At 40.7% G+C, this 18,034-nt stretch overlaps 1 protein-coding gene across 2 annotated transcripts; it reads right to left on the bottom strand.

The window, feature by feature from the left end:
• Window positions 1-952: 952 nt before the first annotated feature.
• LOC118211223 (CD63 antigen-like) lies at window positions 953-15,641 on the bottom strand. 2 transcript variants are annotated; one of them, XM_035388246.1, is made up of 8 exons: window positions 15,483-15,641; window positions 11,790-11,875; window positions 5,650-5,838; window positions 4,193-4,267; window positions 3,977-4,075; window positions 2,663-2,806; window positions 2,099-2,182; window positions 953-1,907 (listed from the first exon to the last, which is right to left on the bottom strand). In XM_035388246.1, exons 2-8 carry the CDS (start codon window positions 11,853-11,855, stop codon window positions 1,842-1,844), a joined length of 723 nt encoding a protein of 240 aa, XP_035244137.1. In that variant the 5' UTR covers window positions 11,856-11,875; window positions 15,483-15,641; the 3' UTR covers window positions 953-1,841. The 2 variants fall into 2 exon arrangements, with proteins under 2 accessions (XP_035244137.1, XP_035244136.1); XM_035388245.1 differs by lacking the exon at window positions 15,483-15,641 and adding an exon at window positions 12,857-12,971.
• Between the last annotated feature and the right edge of the window lie 2,393 nt (window positions 15,642-18,034).

Below are 18,034 nucleotides of genomic sequence, written 5' to 3'. Positions count from 1 at the left end.
GACACAAGTCTCAGGCCAAGTGTTATAACTCATGAAGATTTCTTTTCTGTACATATCACATAATGAACATGTGTGTGTATTCAAATTCAAAACATTGGTCCTAGCATACCAGGCAGTCAAGGGATCAGCCCCAGCATACCTCCACAAGATCTTCAAACCCTACATGCCAGCCAGACCCCTCCGTTCCGCTACCTCAGGACGCCTGGCACCTCCCCCTCTTCGCACTTGCGCTTCCCGGTCACGTCTTCTGTCTGTTCTGGCTCCACGATGGTGGAATGACCTTCCCGTGGAGGTCAGAACAGCTGAGACCCTGACCAACTTCAAGCAATGACTGAAGCCTACCTCTTCAGGCTGCATCTCTCCCCATCCCTCCCTACCCCCCTGTAGTCCCTAATTGACTATGTTAGCTTAGGGTTGTAGCTAGGTAAGCTGTTTATCTTAGTTGACTTAGTTATTGCACTCGTGCCTACTCAATTATTGCTTGTATTATTTGCATAGACTGTTTTGTTGCTGCTTTTGTTTGTGTTAATCAGATTAACCTACAGGGTCCAAGTTAAACTACGCAGTCGTTCCCTGCACTTGGTACTGTACTTCCCTCTAGGGTTTTCAACACACTTGTTCCTGGTTATGGTTATACACTTTGTTGTACGTCGCTCTGAATAAGAGCGTCTGCCAAATGCCTGTAATGTAATGTGTATTGCGGTAAATGGTTTTTTAACATACTGTATTTTTCAATCTACCAATATCTTTATTATGACATAAAAATATATAATAAGAAATTAAATACATTTCTTCCAGTTTGATAATAGCCGTGATCTATTTGTACTGTGTATTTGCCCACCTGTGTATATGAAGGCATATGAGTCTGGAGGGGAGTGCCTGTGTCGGACGTCACAAAAAGGATCTAGTGATACAAACATCCATTCCATATTGAGAATAACAGAGAGAAGAATTCTGTGATAAAATACTGTATTTAAAAAAGAGACACCATCCATCCTTTGATTATTCATAAAATGTATTAAGAACCATCAGGGAACAAGTTTTGTGGAAAGAAGTGCAGCCACTGGTAACCAAATTACAGTTCTGATTAGGTTGAATCAAACTCATATTTCATCGTTTGATTTATTTATACATAATGCTTAAGAATGGGGATAATGTGCATAGAAGGGGGTGTCTGTAAGGACGGCAATGTGAACAGATCTGTTCTCTCACAACTGCACTTGATTATTTTAGACTGTAACATTTAATGCAACACAGTTATTCAGACGGTACCAGACACCTGATGAGCTTGACAGACAACTGGCAACAAAAAAAACCAACTAAGAATAACATAATGCTCAATTTAGCATAAGAGAAGCGGACTAGTCTGAAGAGAATAGCAGTCTACGTGTGCTTGAGATACAGAGGATTTCAGCCTATAGGTAAATGGACTGCATTTTTATAGCGCTTTTATCCAAAGCGCTTTACAGTTGATGCTTCTCATTCACCAGAGCAGTTAGGGGTTAGGTGTCTTGCTCAGGGACACTTCGACACGCCCAGGGCGGGGATCGAACGGGGATCGAACCGGCAACCCTTCGATTGCCAGACAACCGCTCTTACCTCCTGAGCTATGTCGCCCCCTATAGGTACTTCCCTACTCAGCTATTTGTTCACCTACTGGATTAAAGAAGACACATTACTCCTCTGCTTTCCAAATACAAACTATTTGTTCTTAAATTTTTATATTTTATGGTACAACAAAGGGAAAATGAAAAAAATGAAAAATCACTATCCTTTAAAAACAGTTAAATCTAAATAAATGTTCTGATGTGCATTCTCAGTCGCTGGGTGCTTCGCCCCAATCACATGACCTGATAGCCACTGCGAATGCTCTTCATAAGAATGCAGGCAAACACGATCCCCAGCACCTGAAACAAGGAAGTGATGTCAGGACATTGTACGCAGTCCTGTACGAAGCAAAAGGCGCTGTTCTGTAAATATGTCGTAAAAAGGGTAGACAAATAGCAAAAGGCTAAATGCTACAGCACGTTGTAACGGTGTCTTTAATTGAGAAGTTAACTTTAACAGGTAGGTGACCTGGAAGAAAGCATACACGTACCTGCAAGAAAGCAATCACTACAGCGGCTACTATGACCAGCTGCACATTCTTCCTCAGGTAGTCTTTGACAAAAGAGAGGCATCCCTGTGACACAAACACAAAAGTTAGCAAGTCAGCCTCAGTCACTGCCATGGCTTTCATACACAGCTAAAGTCAGTCTCAGTCACTGCTGTGACTTTCATGCACAGCTAAAGTCAGCCACAGTCACTGCTATGGATTACACACTCAGTCATCCTCAGTCAGTGCTATGGATTACACACTCAGTCATCCTCAGTCACTGCTGTGACGTACATGCACAGCTAAAGTCAGCCTCAGGCACTGCTATGGATTACACACTCAGTCATCCTCAGTCACTGCTGTGACGTACATGCACAGCTAAAGTCAGCCTCAGTCACTGCTACGGCTTTCAGTCAGCCTCAGTCACTGCTATGGCTTTCACACTCAGTCAGCCGCAGTCACTGCTATGGCTTTCACCCAGGCCTCAATCACAAAGTCTCTGCCTCAGTCATAAGCTCCAGTGTAATCATGTATGCTTATAAATGTTGCAGAGTGAGTGAGCCCTGCCTTTTGGTACACTTTGTCAGCATCCTGCATGGCTCCTTTTCCACAGCCCAGGGTCTGTTTGATACAGCACGAGTCGGGAACAGACGTTCCATCTGGCCCGAAGCTCGTCCAATCAGCAGAAGAATTCATCCCGCAGCACTTCAGCTGCAGAGAGAAGACAGAGAAGCCAGAGTTGACACCAGAGAGCCAGGCGCAATGTCAGAGTAAATGGTACATTTCTAAAAAGCAAAACTGTTTAAGCAGAGGTAAATGTTAGATAAGACATTAGACACACATGATGTACAACAAGCCACTTAAGAGAAACAGTTAATACAAAAAAGTTGTCAAAATAATGACAGTTCCACAGATTAACTACTTCCATAGTCACCATACAGCTGGAACAAGGCTTGGATTTTCTGTTAGCCACTTCAAGAAACCATCAGGAAATACAGTAATTGTCATGTAAGATACTTGCTGTTCATAAACAGCCAGTCTGGTTCCAGCTCTATAGTGGTACAGTGGCTACAGTATATCTACCTCTTATTGGAAACTTATTGGTTACTAGCCTGTTGGCTAAAGAAGTTATTAGCTACTGCTACATATGCAACTAGGTGCAACCCAATGTTCACAGTGCACTCAAAGAAATCTGTAGCGTCAACATTTGATAAATCCAAATTTATGTGATTTGAATGGAATCAAATTTAACTTGGCTTTCCAATCTCAAAAGCTAACTATATTTTGGTATCTGTAGCTAACATTAGCCATGTAAATCACACCTGGTAGGTAGGCTACGTAGCTAGTTAGTTAGTTAGTTAGCTCAACCTACCTAGATATTTCCCAGGCTAATATCCTGTCCTAATTGCTTCACAAGGTTTGTAAGTGTATCCACCTAGCTAACAAAGATTAGCTACAGCAAACATTAGCTATCTAACAACTGCCAGCTAGGTAGTCTTTTTAGCTACCTTTATAGTCGATATATTTGGGTAGCTATAACTAATGTTAGCTATGTAAATCACCACTGGTAACTATGTAGCTAGCTAGCTAGCTAGCAAACATTAGTTATCAAGTGTAATTCACAACTGTTAGCTAGCAAGTTAGCCAACGTACCAATAAAGATAGTTTTTCGCCTGCGTACCCATGTTTCAAAGTATACAATTAAGTTCATTACACGTTAAGTCTTTGGTGAATGGCGACGAAACTGGAGCAGACTGTGCAGTAACACTGGTCTGGTTCCAATTGTAGATTTGGAAAGGAGTATAACGAGCCAGTCAGGCTCAAGCTCTACAGTTGGAAAGGAGTATAACGACCCAGACCGGTTCCATATTTCATGCTTACGTCCTTCTGCATTTCGTCCACAGCTTTCTTGAATTCTGCAGAACTGTTGGTGTACTTGCTAACCATATCTTTGAGATCGGAATCCACAATTTCATTTAGCTGTAAGGAAAGAGAAGGAAAAGAAAACTATATATTCATATCTTGCCACAAAATGGTATGCATATTACATATTATGTAGATATTACAAGAAGATATTCAGTAATATTCAGAACTTACTTTGCCCCGATAGATATAACCAGCGATGGCAGCGCCGATCTGAATGAGGACAATGAAACTGAGGAGGACAGAGAACTGGACATAGAAGAAGAGAGAACAATAAGCAATATTAAAACGCTGAAAGCCAGACAGAACCAGCTGGGGTGGTGTATTGGTAAGAAAGTGCCTGGTACCTATAAGAAAATTGAAACTACACTTTGTAACCTCACCTTATATAGAATGTACTCCAGATATGTTCTCATGTCAGTTTTCTTTTATGTCAGTTTTATTTTAGTCAACCATAATCATCTGATATGAACAACACAACAAGTCAGAGTTACTTTTATGATCGTTTATGAAGGGGCAAAGGTGATCACACTGGAGATAATAAAATTAGCCAGCAGCTAAAAGCTGCCATGTGCAATTTTTAATACGTTAAAAATACACCCAAGAAGATGGAAATGGGGCCTGCTGGATGGTTCTTATTCTGGAGCGTGGATGAGCCCCACAGTTCTTGCAAGGTGCTGCGTGATAATAAGGCATGCTCGGCATTGCTTCAGAGGAGAGCACGAATGTCTGCACTGTACCAAATGGAGAGCAGAGGATCCAGAAATGAGTGTGGATATAAGTGCAAGGGCATTCCAAATTGGGATAGAGGAGAAGGACAAAACAAGACCAGGAAACCTAGTAAATGGCTGGACCTAAAACACGTGATCCGGCCGACCAATAGTGTAACTTCATAACTTGGCCGACCAATGGTGTAACTTCCTCACTCAGTCAGTCACAGACATTCGCGTTTGTAGGGCTGGCCCTGCTGCTGCGGTCCAGCCAAAAAGACAACAAGAAAACAAAACTGAAAATGGGAACATTCAATTAAACATTAATGTGACGAAATCAATGATAAATGGCAAACAAAGAAACGGAAGCTGTCCAGTTACGGGGTTTAAAGAAAAACAATGTGCGTATCTGCTGTCACACAGTGAGGAGCCAATAAGGCTGCCAAATGTTGTGGTTAGCTGGCGAACTCAACGACATCCTGCAATGTCCCCAGAAAGTGATCACAGTTGAAGAGTTTAAAAACAAAAAACTACTGTCTTTTATTCCTCTAATGAAAAACTAGGGTGCGCCACATGTCGTGAGAATTACAATTTATACGCACAAAGTTGCATATAATTACCAGGCAGACATCACTGGTATTAACTAAATCAAACTATCCATATTAAAACCTATCAAACTGGCACATTCAAGCTCAACACTGCTTACATACAAAGAGAAATTAACTTAATGGTTAATTGTATCCCTGGACTTTCAGGGTGTGAAGACCTAAATCCTAAAGAAACTTATGAAAAAAGGAAGAGTCATGAGGGAAAAGTCCATAGAAATCAGTATATAACAGTTGCGGTTTTAAAAAAAGCCCTCATCACAAGACAATTTGAAAAGACTGGTAATGGAGCATGCATGCGTGAATGCGCTGTTACCGTGGTGATCATGCAGTGGCTCTCCCTAAAGGCCCCACAGCACCCGAAGAAGGCGATGAAGAAGACGATCACGCCCACCACGATGACGACCAGGGGTACGGCTGAGACGGATGCCTTCTCAATCGCAAGGGTGTTATTCAAGGCCAGCTGAGCTAGGACGCCCAGTATAATCAGGGCCAGGCCACATATCTGTGCAGTGAGAGGGAGGGAGAGAGGGGACATTAATGGCATAAACAATCATTTATTAAAACTATATTATGTTTTTTTAAAAATCACAAAAGCAGTTATAGATAAATCTCTCATGCAGGCAAGCATGAGTACGTTTACAGCCATATTACAAGTAGGGGGAAATGTCATACCATAAGCAGGCAACATAAATGTATTGCTACATATGCTAGCCACTGAATTGCCCATCCATGCAAATGCATTCTTACCCTTTGTGTGTGTGTGTGTATGCACACAAGTGTGTGCGTGTGTGTGTAGTACAAGTAAACCACCCCAAGGAAAATACTTGTTAATAAACTGGCACTAAAATCACACCAGAAATGCTATCGATACTCAAATGAAATCAGAAAAGAGTTGGAAGACAGAATTTCCTTATTACATCAGATACAGCAAGACAAGCTCATCGAATCGTTTGTGTCCCTTGGCCTTGCACCAGCCACCACTGCCCTGTGCAGAGACACTGCCCCGACCCTGGCTAGGGAACCCCCTGTTCCAGCTAGACGTCAAGCCAAAAATCCCAGTCAGCTCCACTCTGCAACAGCTGGCACCTTGGACTGTATGCTGGATGTTGTAAAAGGTGATGGGAGGCACTCCTTTCACCCCCCTCCAACCCAAGACATTCAACTGGCAAACAGATTTGTCATCCTGGATCGGGAACATAAAGTGCGTTTGTGCCTTTTGCAGTGAGCTAACTGAGTAAATTGATCCTGCTGAAGTCATGTACTATTAGTCTACATTTACACCACCTGGTAAGCAGAACTAGTAATACTAAAACTTGATTTCTCGGGCTGGCATAGGCTACTTCTCTCTTTACTCCACTTTCCCATTAAGGCCCCATTAAACTGAAATTGAAGCCTGAATTGAAGCCTGCTTTTCTGACCACAGCCAGATAGCTTTCAATATGATGCTGCCTTGTCATAACCGTAGTATCCCCTAGTACCCCAGCCCACTACTCTTGGTATATAAACTCCCCAACTACTGCCCAGTCCTCAGATGCCTACTTAAAGGAGTACCATGGTGGTTGAACGTGACACTTCCCAGTTGTCTTTAGGCAACAACAAAACGAATGTGCATATTTTTTTTATTCTTCCGTCATTTCAATGTACTTTAAATCGTATTTTTCTAAGCCTTAATTTCCCACTATAAAAATTCACCCGAACCGTCTGGGCGTGGTAATGAGAACTGTCAGTTAGCTATGATTGACAGACCGTGCCCCGTTACCATAGCTACCCCCATGATACGCTCTCTTTGGGAGACTGAATTTTCACAAGCTAGCTAGCTTAGTAGTATATCAAGTATCAATAGATAGCTAAGGTAAGGACGTTGACTTATATCCAATTATAATTTTGCTATCTAGCTAGCCAAGTTAAGATAAAAGCACAACTATAACGTCCTTATAAAAGCAAACTAGCAAGCTAACGTTATCGATAACATTGCCTTATGAAAGCAAACCTCCTAGCTAGCTAACGTTAGCTAGCTAGCTAAATGAATATAACCAGAAATAATCTAAAGGCACTCTAATTTAAGTGAACCTAACGTTAGTCAAATATTTGCATTGTCTGAACAGCAGGACGGTGTGTCCTGTCAGATTTCTTTACGGGGCGTGGAAATGGGAGTGGTTACTGTATTCATGATGTAGCAAAATGACAACTTTCTCAACCGGTTGAAAATAGGACGATGGATTTAAAATGCATATTTCTCAAAAAATACAGAACGGACATATTTAATACTTTGCTCATTGTGTTTCTTCAATGCCTCTTGTGCAAATAGCACATAAAACCGAGAAAGTGTGAAAATCGCCATGGTACTCCTTTAAAGGCCCCATTGCCCCTATTAAAGTGAAATGGCTCAAACACAAAACCCGGCTACGCTTAGTGAAACCACCTGGGCCCTAAGGCAAGAATGCAGGAAAGCAAAGCGGAAATGGAATGAAGATCAACTGAACATTTTTAAAGATAGTCTGGCCACTTTTCAAGAAGAAAGCAAGAGCAAATATTTCAGACATAATTTCCAAAAACTTCCATAAACCTAGTTCTCTTCAGCACAATCAATTATATACCCTTTCTGCCATGGTGTTGATGTCTCCACTGAATCATGTTAAGATTTTCTGAATTGTTTTGTAAATAAAGTTTAGAACATTAGATCTAACATCACTTCCTCACTTTCTGACTCTTCATATGTGGCAAGCTCCACAGTCTTGAACAAGTTTGAACCAGTTTTTCTCGCCTCCTTATCGAATCTTCTATCGCACATGAATCTTATAGCCTCTCCACTTGACGTCATCCCTTCTCGTCACGGTAAAGAGTCATTTCATGTGGTTGGTACCAGCATTCTCTCTATTATTAACACCTATTTAGCCACTGGTAGTACCCCACACAGTTGTTCCACACCATCTTAACACTTAGTAACTTTCATCCCTTCTCTAAGCTGTCTTTCCTTTCCAAAATCCTGGAAAAATGAATCCTTTCCAAATTTCTGTCTTTCTTGAACAATTATGACATTCTCAGAATGTTCTAGTCTGGTTTCAGACCCCTTCATTACACAGAGTCTGCCCTCCAGAAAGTGACAAATGACCTGCTACTTGCCATCGATGCTGGTAATTCTGCCATTTTAATCCTATTAGATCGAAGTGAGACCTTCGACACTGTTGACCACAAAACACTCATCAAACTTCTTGAGTATACGATTGGCTTTCAGGGTACAGCATTAAATTGGGTTACTTCCTACCTCAGGCATAGTAGTTTTTCAGTGAACATCAGTAATAATTTCTGTTCTACTGCCTCCATCCTGTGGAGTCCCTCAAGGGTCCATCTTAGGGTCTATTCTCTTTTCTATATATACAGTATACTCCCTCTGGGACATATCATCTGTAAGTACAATATTTCTTTTCATTGCTATGTGGATGATGCCTAAATCTACCAATGACCTGTGCTCCCTGCAGAGCCTAAATGACTGTCTGATGGAGGTTAAGAGCCGACAACTAAATGACTCCAAATCCAAAATGCTTTTATTTGGCCCACCTAAATACTTTAACAGCCTCCGTCAATATTTCGGTAATCTCTCTCCACTAGTTAAATCACATGCTAGAAATTTAGGGGTTATCTTTAATTTGGATCTCCGATTTGATAGGCAGATCTCTTCCAGCTTAGAGCAATCACCAAGGTCAAATTGTTTCTCCTTCCACAATATAGAGAGTCATCCATGCTTTCATCTCTTCTCAGCTAGATTATTATAACTCTCTCTATGCTGGTATCAATCTTGTCACACTTACAGCTAGTGCAAAAATGCTGCTGCTAGATTACTTACTGGCACTAAGAAGTGGGTCCACATCATTCCCATCTTAGCATCTTTGCACTGGCTTCCAGAAAATTTTAGAATTAATTTTCAGGTTTTGCTTTTATTTTAAAAGGCTCCCTTTTTATCATTGACCCACTCTGCCCTTATGCCACTCCTAGGGCACTGAGCTGCCCACCCAGTTGCTTCTGGCTGTTCCACGGTCCCGGCCAAAGCTCGAGGGCACCCATGCTTTTGCAGTCCTAGCTTCAATACTGTAGAACAGCCTACCACTCAACATCAGATCTGCCCTTTCCATCTCTGTTTTTAAATCAAGACTTGAAACACACCTCTCTGCCCTAGCATTTCCAAGTGCTTAAACGTTTTTATGTTAAGATTTTCCTTTTTTGTACTGTGTGTGCTCATGTAATGCACATTTATTTTGTATTAATGTATTCTGTGCAGTACATTAGTTCAACAATTGTTTCAAATGTGCTTTATACATAAAATTTTGTTACTTCCTATTACAGGAGCTAACCAATAACCTCTGTTGAGGTGGAACACTGACGCCACCCAGCCAAAGGGTGATCGCTCAGCGTCCTTAAATTACACATTTAAGGGACTGTCCTGTGAGCCTGGTGCAATACAGTACAGCTCATTAAATGTGTCATGTCTTGTGGTACAACATAATGAACGTGACGGCATGTAAACTGTGATAAACCATGTCTTGAAACAAGTAGCAAAACCTGGCACAGTGTGTTTTGGTTTTTTGGTATTGTAACAGTTGAAATTGGTTTTTGTTCTTCAGTATTTCAAAAGTGTAAAGTGTTGTTTTTTTTGGGTCGTAATAGTGTAAAGTGATTTGAATCCTCAGGTTACAATGGTGAAAAATGTTTAGGTTTTTTTTACAGGTTATAATGACCTAAAGTTTTTTGATTCCTTATTGTATAACAACGCAAAGTGTTTTGAGTAATCAGGTTATAATAATGCAAAGTGTTTAGCTTGTTCTGTGTTATAAATTGGTCCTTTGGTTGTTTATAGTAGAGCACAGTGATGACTCAGAAGATTCTCATAACTTTTGCCAAAGAACTGTATTCTAGTTCCTCAGCAGTCGAACTACAAATTCAGAATTAGATCTATAGTTTTACAAAACCGTCTAACGAGTTCATAAACAATGAGTTTTTTATTAGAAAGGAGTACGTGACAGAAAAGGTCCAGAAACAATTATTTTTCCCCCACCTTGTGAATCCATGCCAACCCTAATGTACCTGTACATCCCCTCCCAACCAACCCTCTACCCTGAAAAACATTCCAAACATGCCATTGAGAAAGAAGCTCCTCCCCTCACTCCTACAAAGCCAGGAATGGGGAACTTCCTAAAAGCTCTTACTTTGGTTTCAGGTTTGTCTGAAGGCCAATGACACACAGGTCCAAACTCAGACCGAGTTACGTTTAATCAGCCACACCGTCAAGAAATGTACTTCACAAGCCGAACACCACAAGCCCAGTGACCGAGGACTGTGCTTGTTCACAGTCAAAAATAGGCGATGGATTACTTTAGCCTGAATGCATTTACAGAGTTCTTTTTTTTTCATTTTTTTAAATTTTTTTTTACCAACGCCCTTTAGTTATGGTTTCCTGAGTCCAAACCACAGAAGTTGCTGCACATGCCTTCCGCACAGCTCAGACTCTGGCGTGGAGTGTTCGAGCCGGAGTACTCCAGACCATGTGTACAGGCTCATCACTGCCACGAGTCACTTTCATCACACTAGACTACATCAATCGCACCAGATAGCTGGTTCAGATGCAGACCTGTCAATAGTCCAAGTGAGAGGATCTGGCATTCATGGGCAATGGCTATATTTCACTGTCAGGATGCGTTTCAACACCGTTATCAATGCTAGTCTAGCTTCTAAACGAAACTGCGATTCCCAGCGCCCATTTATAAGTGGTCAATGAATTGTGTACGTGTGTATAACTATTCTGTTCAGTAAGAATTCGCTCTGTCACTTTAATAGCAGACTGCAATCCTTTGTTTTTCTCCAGTAGTGGTATTTCACAGTTCCTTTCTGCACTTCCACAATTCACTTCTGGAGGTAGGTGATTACAGCCCTGCTGACCCTTACACACACTGTGCTTCTATGGAAGCAGAACACAGAGGAAGTGAAATGTGTAACCACGGACATGGGTGGTGTCGTAAACCAATATAGTATTGAGTGTCAGTGTCTGACAAACACCAGGTCTGACCACCCATACAACATGACACACGCACACACGAGGAGCACACAGTCCACCATTTTGGTGCTTGGAATGGAATGGAATAAGATTTTAATGTGTCCTCCTGCCCTGCTAGTGTAGCTGGTGCAGTTTGCCCCAGTATATTACTCTTCTGATACCCCTTTCAACTCAAAATGTCAGATGTAGGACAAATATCCTAAGGGTTTTGCCCCCCATTGTTTCAGGCAGGATTTCTATCGCTGAACAAACAATCACAACGAGCTCCTCAGGAGAGAGAGAGAGTGTGTGCGTGCATGCGTGTGTGTGTTTGCATACTGTATGTGTGTGTGTGTGTGTGTGTGCATGTGTTTGGGGGGGGGGGGGTTGGTTCTTTGAAATGGCTTTGAAATACATGACTGACTTACCCAGAAGAGGAAGTTGAAAAAGAACAGTAGGTATTTAATGCACTTAGCCCCTCCTTCAACTGCCATTATGGTTCCTGGTTGAGCCCCTGGGTAATGGTGAAAGAGAGGAACATTTTGAAGTTAGACTTCACATGTTCATAAAAGTGTACAGTAGATAAAACCCACAACCTCATGCTGTAAAATGGCTACTTATGGGAATATTCCAACTTGAGCAAAAGTTATGGACTTTAATTGGTTTATAGCACATTTTAGAGACACATATTCTGGCCTGAGACAAGCAATTCAGATTTGCAAATTTGCAAAATTCTAAGCTCACCCCCACCCGTCAGAACACATTTTAAGTTTAACTTCTTTTACAATACTGGTGTGTGATGAGCGGTTAATTTACTCAAAGCCTGAGACACACCGTGTAAGTTGCTATCATCCTATCCTTCACAAACATACATATTATAGCCTATACCGACATAACAGGAGGATTGTATTAATATTCACACATTTGAAATTAATTTCAGTTCAGTCATTTTTTCTCATGAATTCAAACATGAACAAGATATATGCCACTTCTAAGCCTCCTTGCAAATGACAAATGATAGACTTGGCAAAGTGGAGCTCGGTGCACAGTAACTCAAATAAAGTCAGGAGATGCACATAAAACCCCGACATCTCTACTAAATTACAACTTCTAATTCTAGACTGCTACTCCTGCATATTTCAGTCTTAGAGTTTAAAGATTGTAGCCAGTGATATGTTAGCTACTTGGCTTGCGGCTGAAGTCAACGTGCTAGTGGAACATAACACTGTGGTAAAAGACAGGAGGCAGACACTGCCCACGTGTGAAAACAGTGTACTAAGCATACTTGATATAAACTTTAATTATACTTCAAGTATTCTCATGTATAAAATAGTATACTTCAGGTATACTTCCGTATGATATTTTTTTTCACACAGGAGTAAACCCAGTTTTACTGTCAAAACTGCCACCACGACTGAACCAAATGTTTTCACTGCTTCCTGTCTTCATTTTATAAATACACCGGAACATTAAATCAATAGCACTGGGCACTTACACTCTGCCGTCGTCTGGAAAGATGATCCCAACACGGTGTTCAGTAGTCCAAGTTGTGGACAGGCAATTGCAGCATTGCTTACAATGCAGAAACTGGACTCCCAACTGCTACAGCTCTTAAATGGCCGAGCCTGCTCTTTTCTCAGCACAATGATGCAGCAGATTGCGTGCATGTGATTACAATGGACCAAAGTGCAAATCAGATTCTGACTATCTTGAATGATTTACATTTACAAGTCAGAGATTTCACAAACATATAGGATGATGAATAGATATACTCTACAGCCAAAGATGGGTTGGTTAAATATCATCACCTCCCAGCTATTCTGTCATCTGTCATATACACCGATCAGCCACAACATTAAAACCACCTGCATTTTTCTGCTTTTTCTCATTTAATATGTTATTTTCTCCGTTTGTAATCAAACAATTCACACGTAGTCAAAGCGCAGACTCACAGCTTTTATTAAAGGGTATTCTTATACATTTTGGTTTCACCATGTAGTCCCCCATTTCAGTGTTTTAGACAAATTAACATAATGGAAAATAAAAGAGTCATGGTTTGTATTTGGTTGCATATCCTTTGCATGCCATGACTTCCTGATGTCTGTGACCTATCATCATCATCAGAGTCTGGAAATCTTATTGTCAGGTGGTCCTACAAGCAATACAAAAACTCTTTGCATTTGAATGGATTTCTATGGGAATTGGGGGGTGGGACTAGATTCAGCTGTAAATAATGCTTATACTGTATGGAACACATTTGTTGGCTAAATGGCTTTAGGTCATCAAGGGTCAAAGGTATCAATTGAGCCTCACACTACTGTGCTGCTGCCAGATATGCAGTAGATACTACAAGCATTGTTTCTCGTAATTAATTTTCCCAACTAATCAGGAAAAACAATGCTTGTAGTATCTACAGAAAAAAGCAGAAAAACGCAGGTGGTTTTAATGTTATGGCTGATCAGTGTATGTCATTAGAAGACAAAAGATCAAACTGAAGCAGGACCAGTACCAAGGGCCTTCACTGGTTGCAAAACACTGACGTTTGTCAAGTATATGCTGGTGTTCTGACAATGTCGGCAGTGCAAAAAATGTACTGTATTTGCATTTATTTTCATTACTAAAATGCTTTTGTTAATTCATTTCATCTTGGACTAGACCATGTGATCAGCGCCACAGCTGTAACGGCTGAGTGGTCAGTGCTGTAGTTTGTTATGGCTTTGATACCTGTGCTGATACCAGTTTCAGTGCACATACACGCATATGTAGGCACGAACGCGTGTAAGTACACACCCAACACAATGCACGCACACACACGTACGCATGCACATACATATATGCACACACACACGCACAGGCTGAAGGACAAAGCTCAGGGAGACTACACACTTAGAGCAGTGAACAGAAACCATACCGCCGCACAATCACTTTGTTCCAAAGTGCAGAACAAATATTTCATTCTTGTTCTTTATGACCTGAGAACCTAATAAATTTCCTAACTGATCAGAACAAAATAAAGCAAAGGTAACACCAATGATAATAGTTATGCATAGTATTTATAAGCAACACATCTATGGAGCCTTCGACTACTCAGGAATAGAATAAAATTTGTAGGCTATATGAAATATAATGAAATCTAAAATAGAAGAAAACATTTTCATTTACACAAATGCAACTACCCTAATGTGGTCATTTTAATAATTTGTCAAAAATACAGATTATCAATCAGACGTATTAAGTGGTAGACTGTGGGTTTAGGGTTTAATGCTGTAGTTTGAATGCAACTATTTTAAAATGTGGCTATTCCACAATGTTGGACTTTAACATGATTGTACAATGCTACATTAGGCCGCGGTACGGAAATAATAATAATAATAATAGGCCCCCATGCACTAAGGTACCAGTATGGTTGATACGATGTTAAAACCGTGGAACGCTGACGAACTTGTTGGACCTTGGACCACGTGATTACAAGTAGCATCACGAGATGAAAACATTTTTTTTTTTTTAACAGAATAAAAAACTTCCCCTCGAATGTCTCGAACTCGGCCGGCGCGGGGGGTGGGGGGAGGACGTTGACGTGATAAAGTCCCCATTCATGGTGTCATGTGGTTTACCACTCCGTTAATTGAAACTTGAAAGAGATCCGAACGGGAACCATACACATATATGTACCCAATATATGCTTTGTCGTGTTTAATTAGCTAGTAAGCGAGCATTCAAAAGCATATGCCACTGAACATTACACAAAAACTTTACCAACGCGAAAAAGGGAAACACAACACCCATTCGCGTCCTTGTTTTCTTACAATGACTAGCATGTAAAAACCTGTTTGAACAAGGTTTGGTTTATCAGTCGCCTTGATTTTAGGGACGTGCGTGATCAACCGAACTAGAAAACGATTGATGTATATTACTGTAAAACACCAACCCGAATATATAAAAGTTTTAAACTTTGATAAACATCAAATGTCTGGTGCGCGCTCGTACCAAGCAACTTACTTAACTTGCGTCACACGTAAAAAACGGTTAGCCTTCTTGGTTGGGTGGCCTGGTTTAATTACGTTTTAGTGAACTATCGTGCCGTTTGTAATATTCGTATAAATACTATTGAAACTACTTACCTTTATTGTCAGATTTGCCTGTACAGATGGTCCGTAGGAATTGCGGATAAAGTTGATATCACGTCCTTGATGTAACACCTCTGTGAAATGCGCTGTATGATTAAAACTCCCTTAACTGCGTCATTTGTGCAGTAAGTCCCTCCCACCATTTTCTCAGCATCCAAATATTTTGGCAACTTAGTTCACTTGGAACGCATATTATACTTGGAACAGACAGCATTTTAGCCTGTATTTTCACCCTTGGCTGGTTGTATTTGAAGTGGATTTTAATTAGTTTGGCTGCAGTAACATTTCAGCATAAGAATCAGAGTAGTAACTAATATCCCAAATATACGTGTGTAAAACCGATTGAGTTATAATTATATTGATTGATGTATGTACAAACGAGCAAATCAAATCTGAAGCACTGGCCTTGGATTTTAATAACTGTTTTTACATGAAGGACATCTAACATGTCACTGATTTTCTGTCTGCAGAACGTGGTCTGGTAACCTTGCAAGGCACTGTGGTAATATTTCCATTCGCAAACACGATTCACTTGGAAAAGCTGCCATTCACATGTGCACCAATCACAGTTTAGTATTCAGCCAACCAATTTGAATAAATGTAAGCAGGGTGCAGTTAAATTGAAATTCCAGTTAAATTTTGCAGTTTTTACACCCAAAACCTTTATTGGGCTGCAGTGCTGGCCCAGGATAATCACATTGGGGTTCCCTATCCCTACTCTGGGGTGCCCCTGTGTATGTTGGTTTTTGTTAACACAAGCACCTCATAATAAAACCAGCATACTTACATACCCCCAGGGGTTCCCTAACTGGGTTTGCCCAGTTTGAGGACCCCTGACCTACACTGCTCTATGCAGATAGAAAAAATTACGGCTGCAAGCCTCTAGGGGCAGAGCATATATCTATAAATAGCCATGATGTACTTTTTATTTTCAAGCTTATTTCCCGGACAACTCTCAAGCCTTAAATTAATCTCCCTGTGCAGCCAGGGGTTCGACTCTCCAGTGGCAGATTTTGTGCTATAATCCCATCTCTACCCGTAGCCATCCCCGCTTTCTCTCCTGTTAGAAGAAAGTAAGTAAGAAATAAGAATAGAAGAGTGGACTGTGGTCTCACCATTAAGAAAAAAGAAACAGCCACAAAGGGTCACTTTCAGTTTTTTTTGCTCTTTTTTTAGCCTTAATTCCCAGTATTGTGCTGAGTTGCAGTGGTGGTGAAAGAGAGCAGAGGAATGATAAACGAATCGCCCGAGAAACTGACACCCTCATTCCACATTTTTGTCATGACTCTATCCGAACACACCCTTGAACAAAACTCTGGAGAAAGAGGCAGGAAGTTAAACAGGCTCTCCCTATTGTGTCAAGATTTATCACAGGAAGACATTTTCTGTGGATATGTTTTGGGCCTACATCTGCATTTTGTAAATGTATATTTTTTTCATGTCTGTGCCAATTTAATGACTCATGAAACGATTAATCAAGCTTGTTATGGTTTTGGCACTGTTTTTTAAGTATAATGTGGAAAACATAAGGCCCCTTCCTTTGCAAACAGCCTGAACGTGCCATTGCCCCGCATAACATCTGTAGTAATATGCCTTCATGAGATTTTTGAAGGGTACAAGTGTGTCATCATCAGCCCCTACCGGAGTTCTTCCCAAAGTGAAGTACAGTGAGTAGGGGTGTAGCACCAAAGTCTGGGCCCTATACATAAGCAGTCTCTGTGGGCCCCCTTCCTCTCTTGATCCATGTCTCTCATGCATCATTCCAGGCCTTTCGAGGGCCCTCCCCCCATTTGGGCCCTGGGTAGTCAGTCCCACTTTTCCCCCCACTACGACGACCCTGACAATGAGATCTGAGGCAATAGACATAAACATGCTGTGGATACACAAATATACATAAAATATCCTACACATTTAAACATTTCTCTCAACATAAAGCAGATCAGAATCTATAATCCCTTAAATGAAAAATACTGTGAAAAAGTAAATAATTTCATGGTTTACAATATTTTTTTACCTTTAGCTTAAATATAGATTAGGGGGTTTATAGACATTATGTAAACCTAAACCTCCTCAATTTAAAATACAAAAAAATAAAAATTTAAAGATGTTCCTGACTGTTTGAAGGGGCAGGAGGATTTTTTTTAAAAAAAAAGGATATTAATGCATAAATATCATTTCAGATGTGGGAATAAATGTGGGAGTAAATATTTTCACACCAAGAGTTTTGGAGATTTATCGTAATACTCATAACACACCCACTAGCAGAAAGTCCAGCCCACTGGCATTTAAATCACCAATTACCCAGGATGTCTGCTTCATATTTGTCAAATAGCCGCCCTCACACACACCCACTGCAGAGTGAGCAGGCGTTAAAATATAAAGTTCAAAAAAGGGAGTAATTTATTACAAGCTGAGCAAGATCAGCACCTTGGCAATGCATTTTCCATATGTGCACTTACACTTCTGCTGCTTTCTTTCACACAACAAATACCAAATAAAGCCACTGCTACAGATGATTGTTAAAAAGGTGTACAATTCTTCAACAA

Source organism: Anguilla anguilla, chromosome 13, assembly GCF_013347855.1.
Source record: "Anguilla anguilla isolate fAngAng1 chromosome 13, fAngAng1.pri, whole genome shotgun sequence".
Lineage (NCBI taxonomy): Eukaryota > Metazoa > Chordata > Actinopteri > Anguilliformes > Anguillidae > Anguilla > Anguilla anguilla.
Note: the sequence above shows the minus strand (reverse complement) of the source record. Positions and strands in the feature narration are given on the sequence as shown.

What these genes read in the sequence shown, in the direction of transcription:
- LOC118211223 (XM_035388246.1), bottom strand. Translation starts at nt 11,855, where the DNA reads ATGGCAGTTGAAGGAGGGGCTAAGTGCATTAAATACCTACTGTTCTTT. An exon ending in TTTTCAACTTCCTCTTCTGG is followed by an intron (nt 5,839 to 11,789) that starts GTAAGTCAGTCA and finishes CTCACTGCACAG; the next exon opens with ATATGTGGCCTGGCCCTGAT. An exon ending in TAGTGATTGCTTTCTTGCAG is followed by an intron (nt 1,908 to 2,098) that starts GTACGTGTATGC and finishes TCCTTGTTTCAG; the next exon opens with GTGCTGGGGATCGTGTTTGC.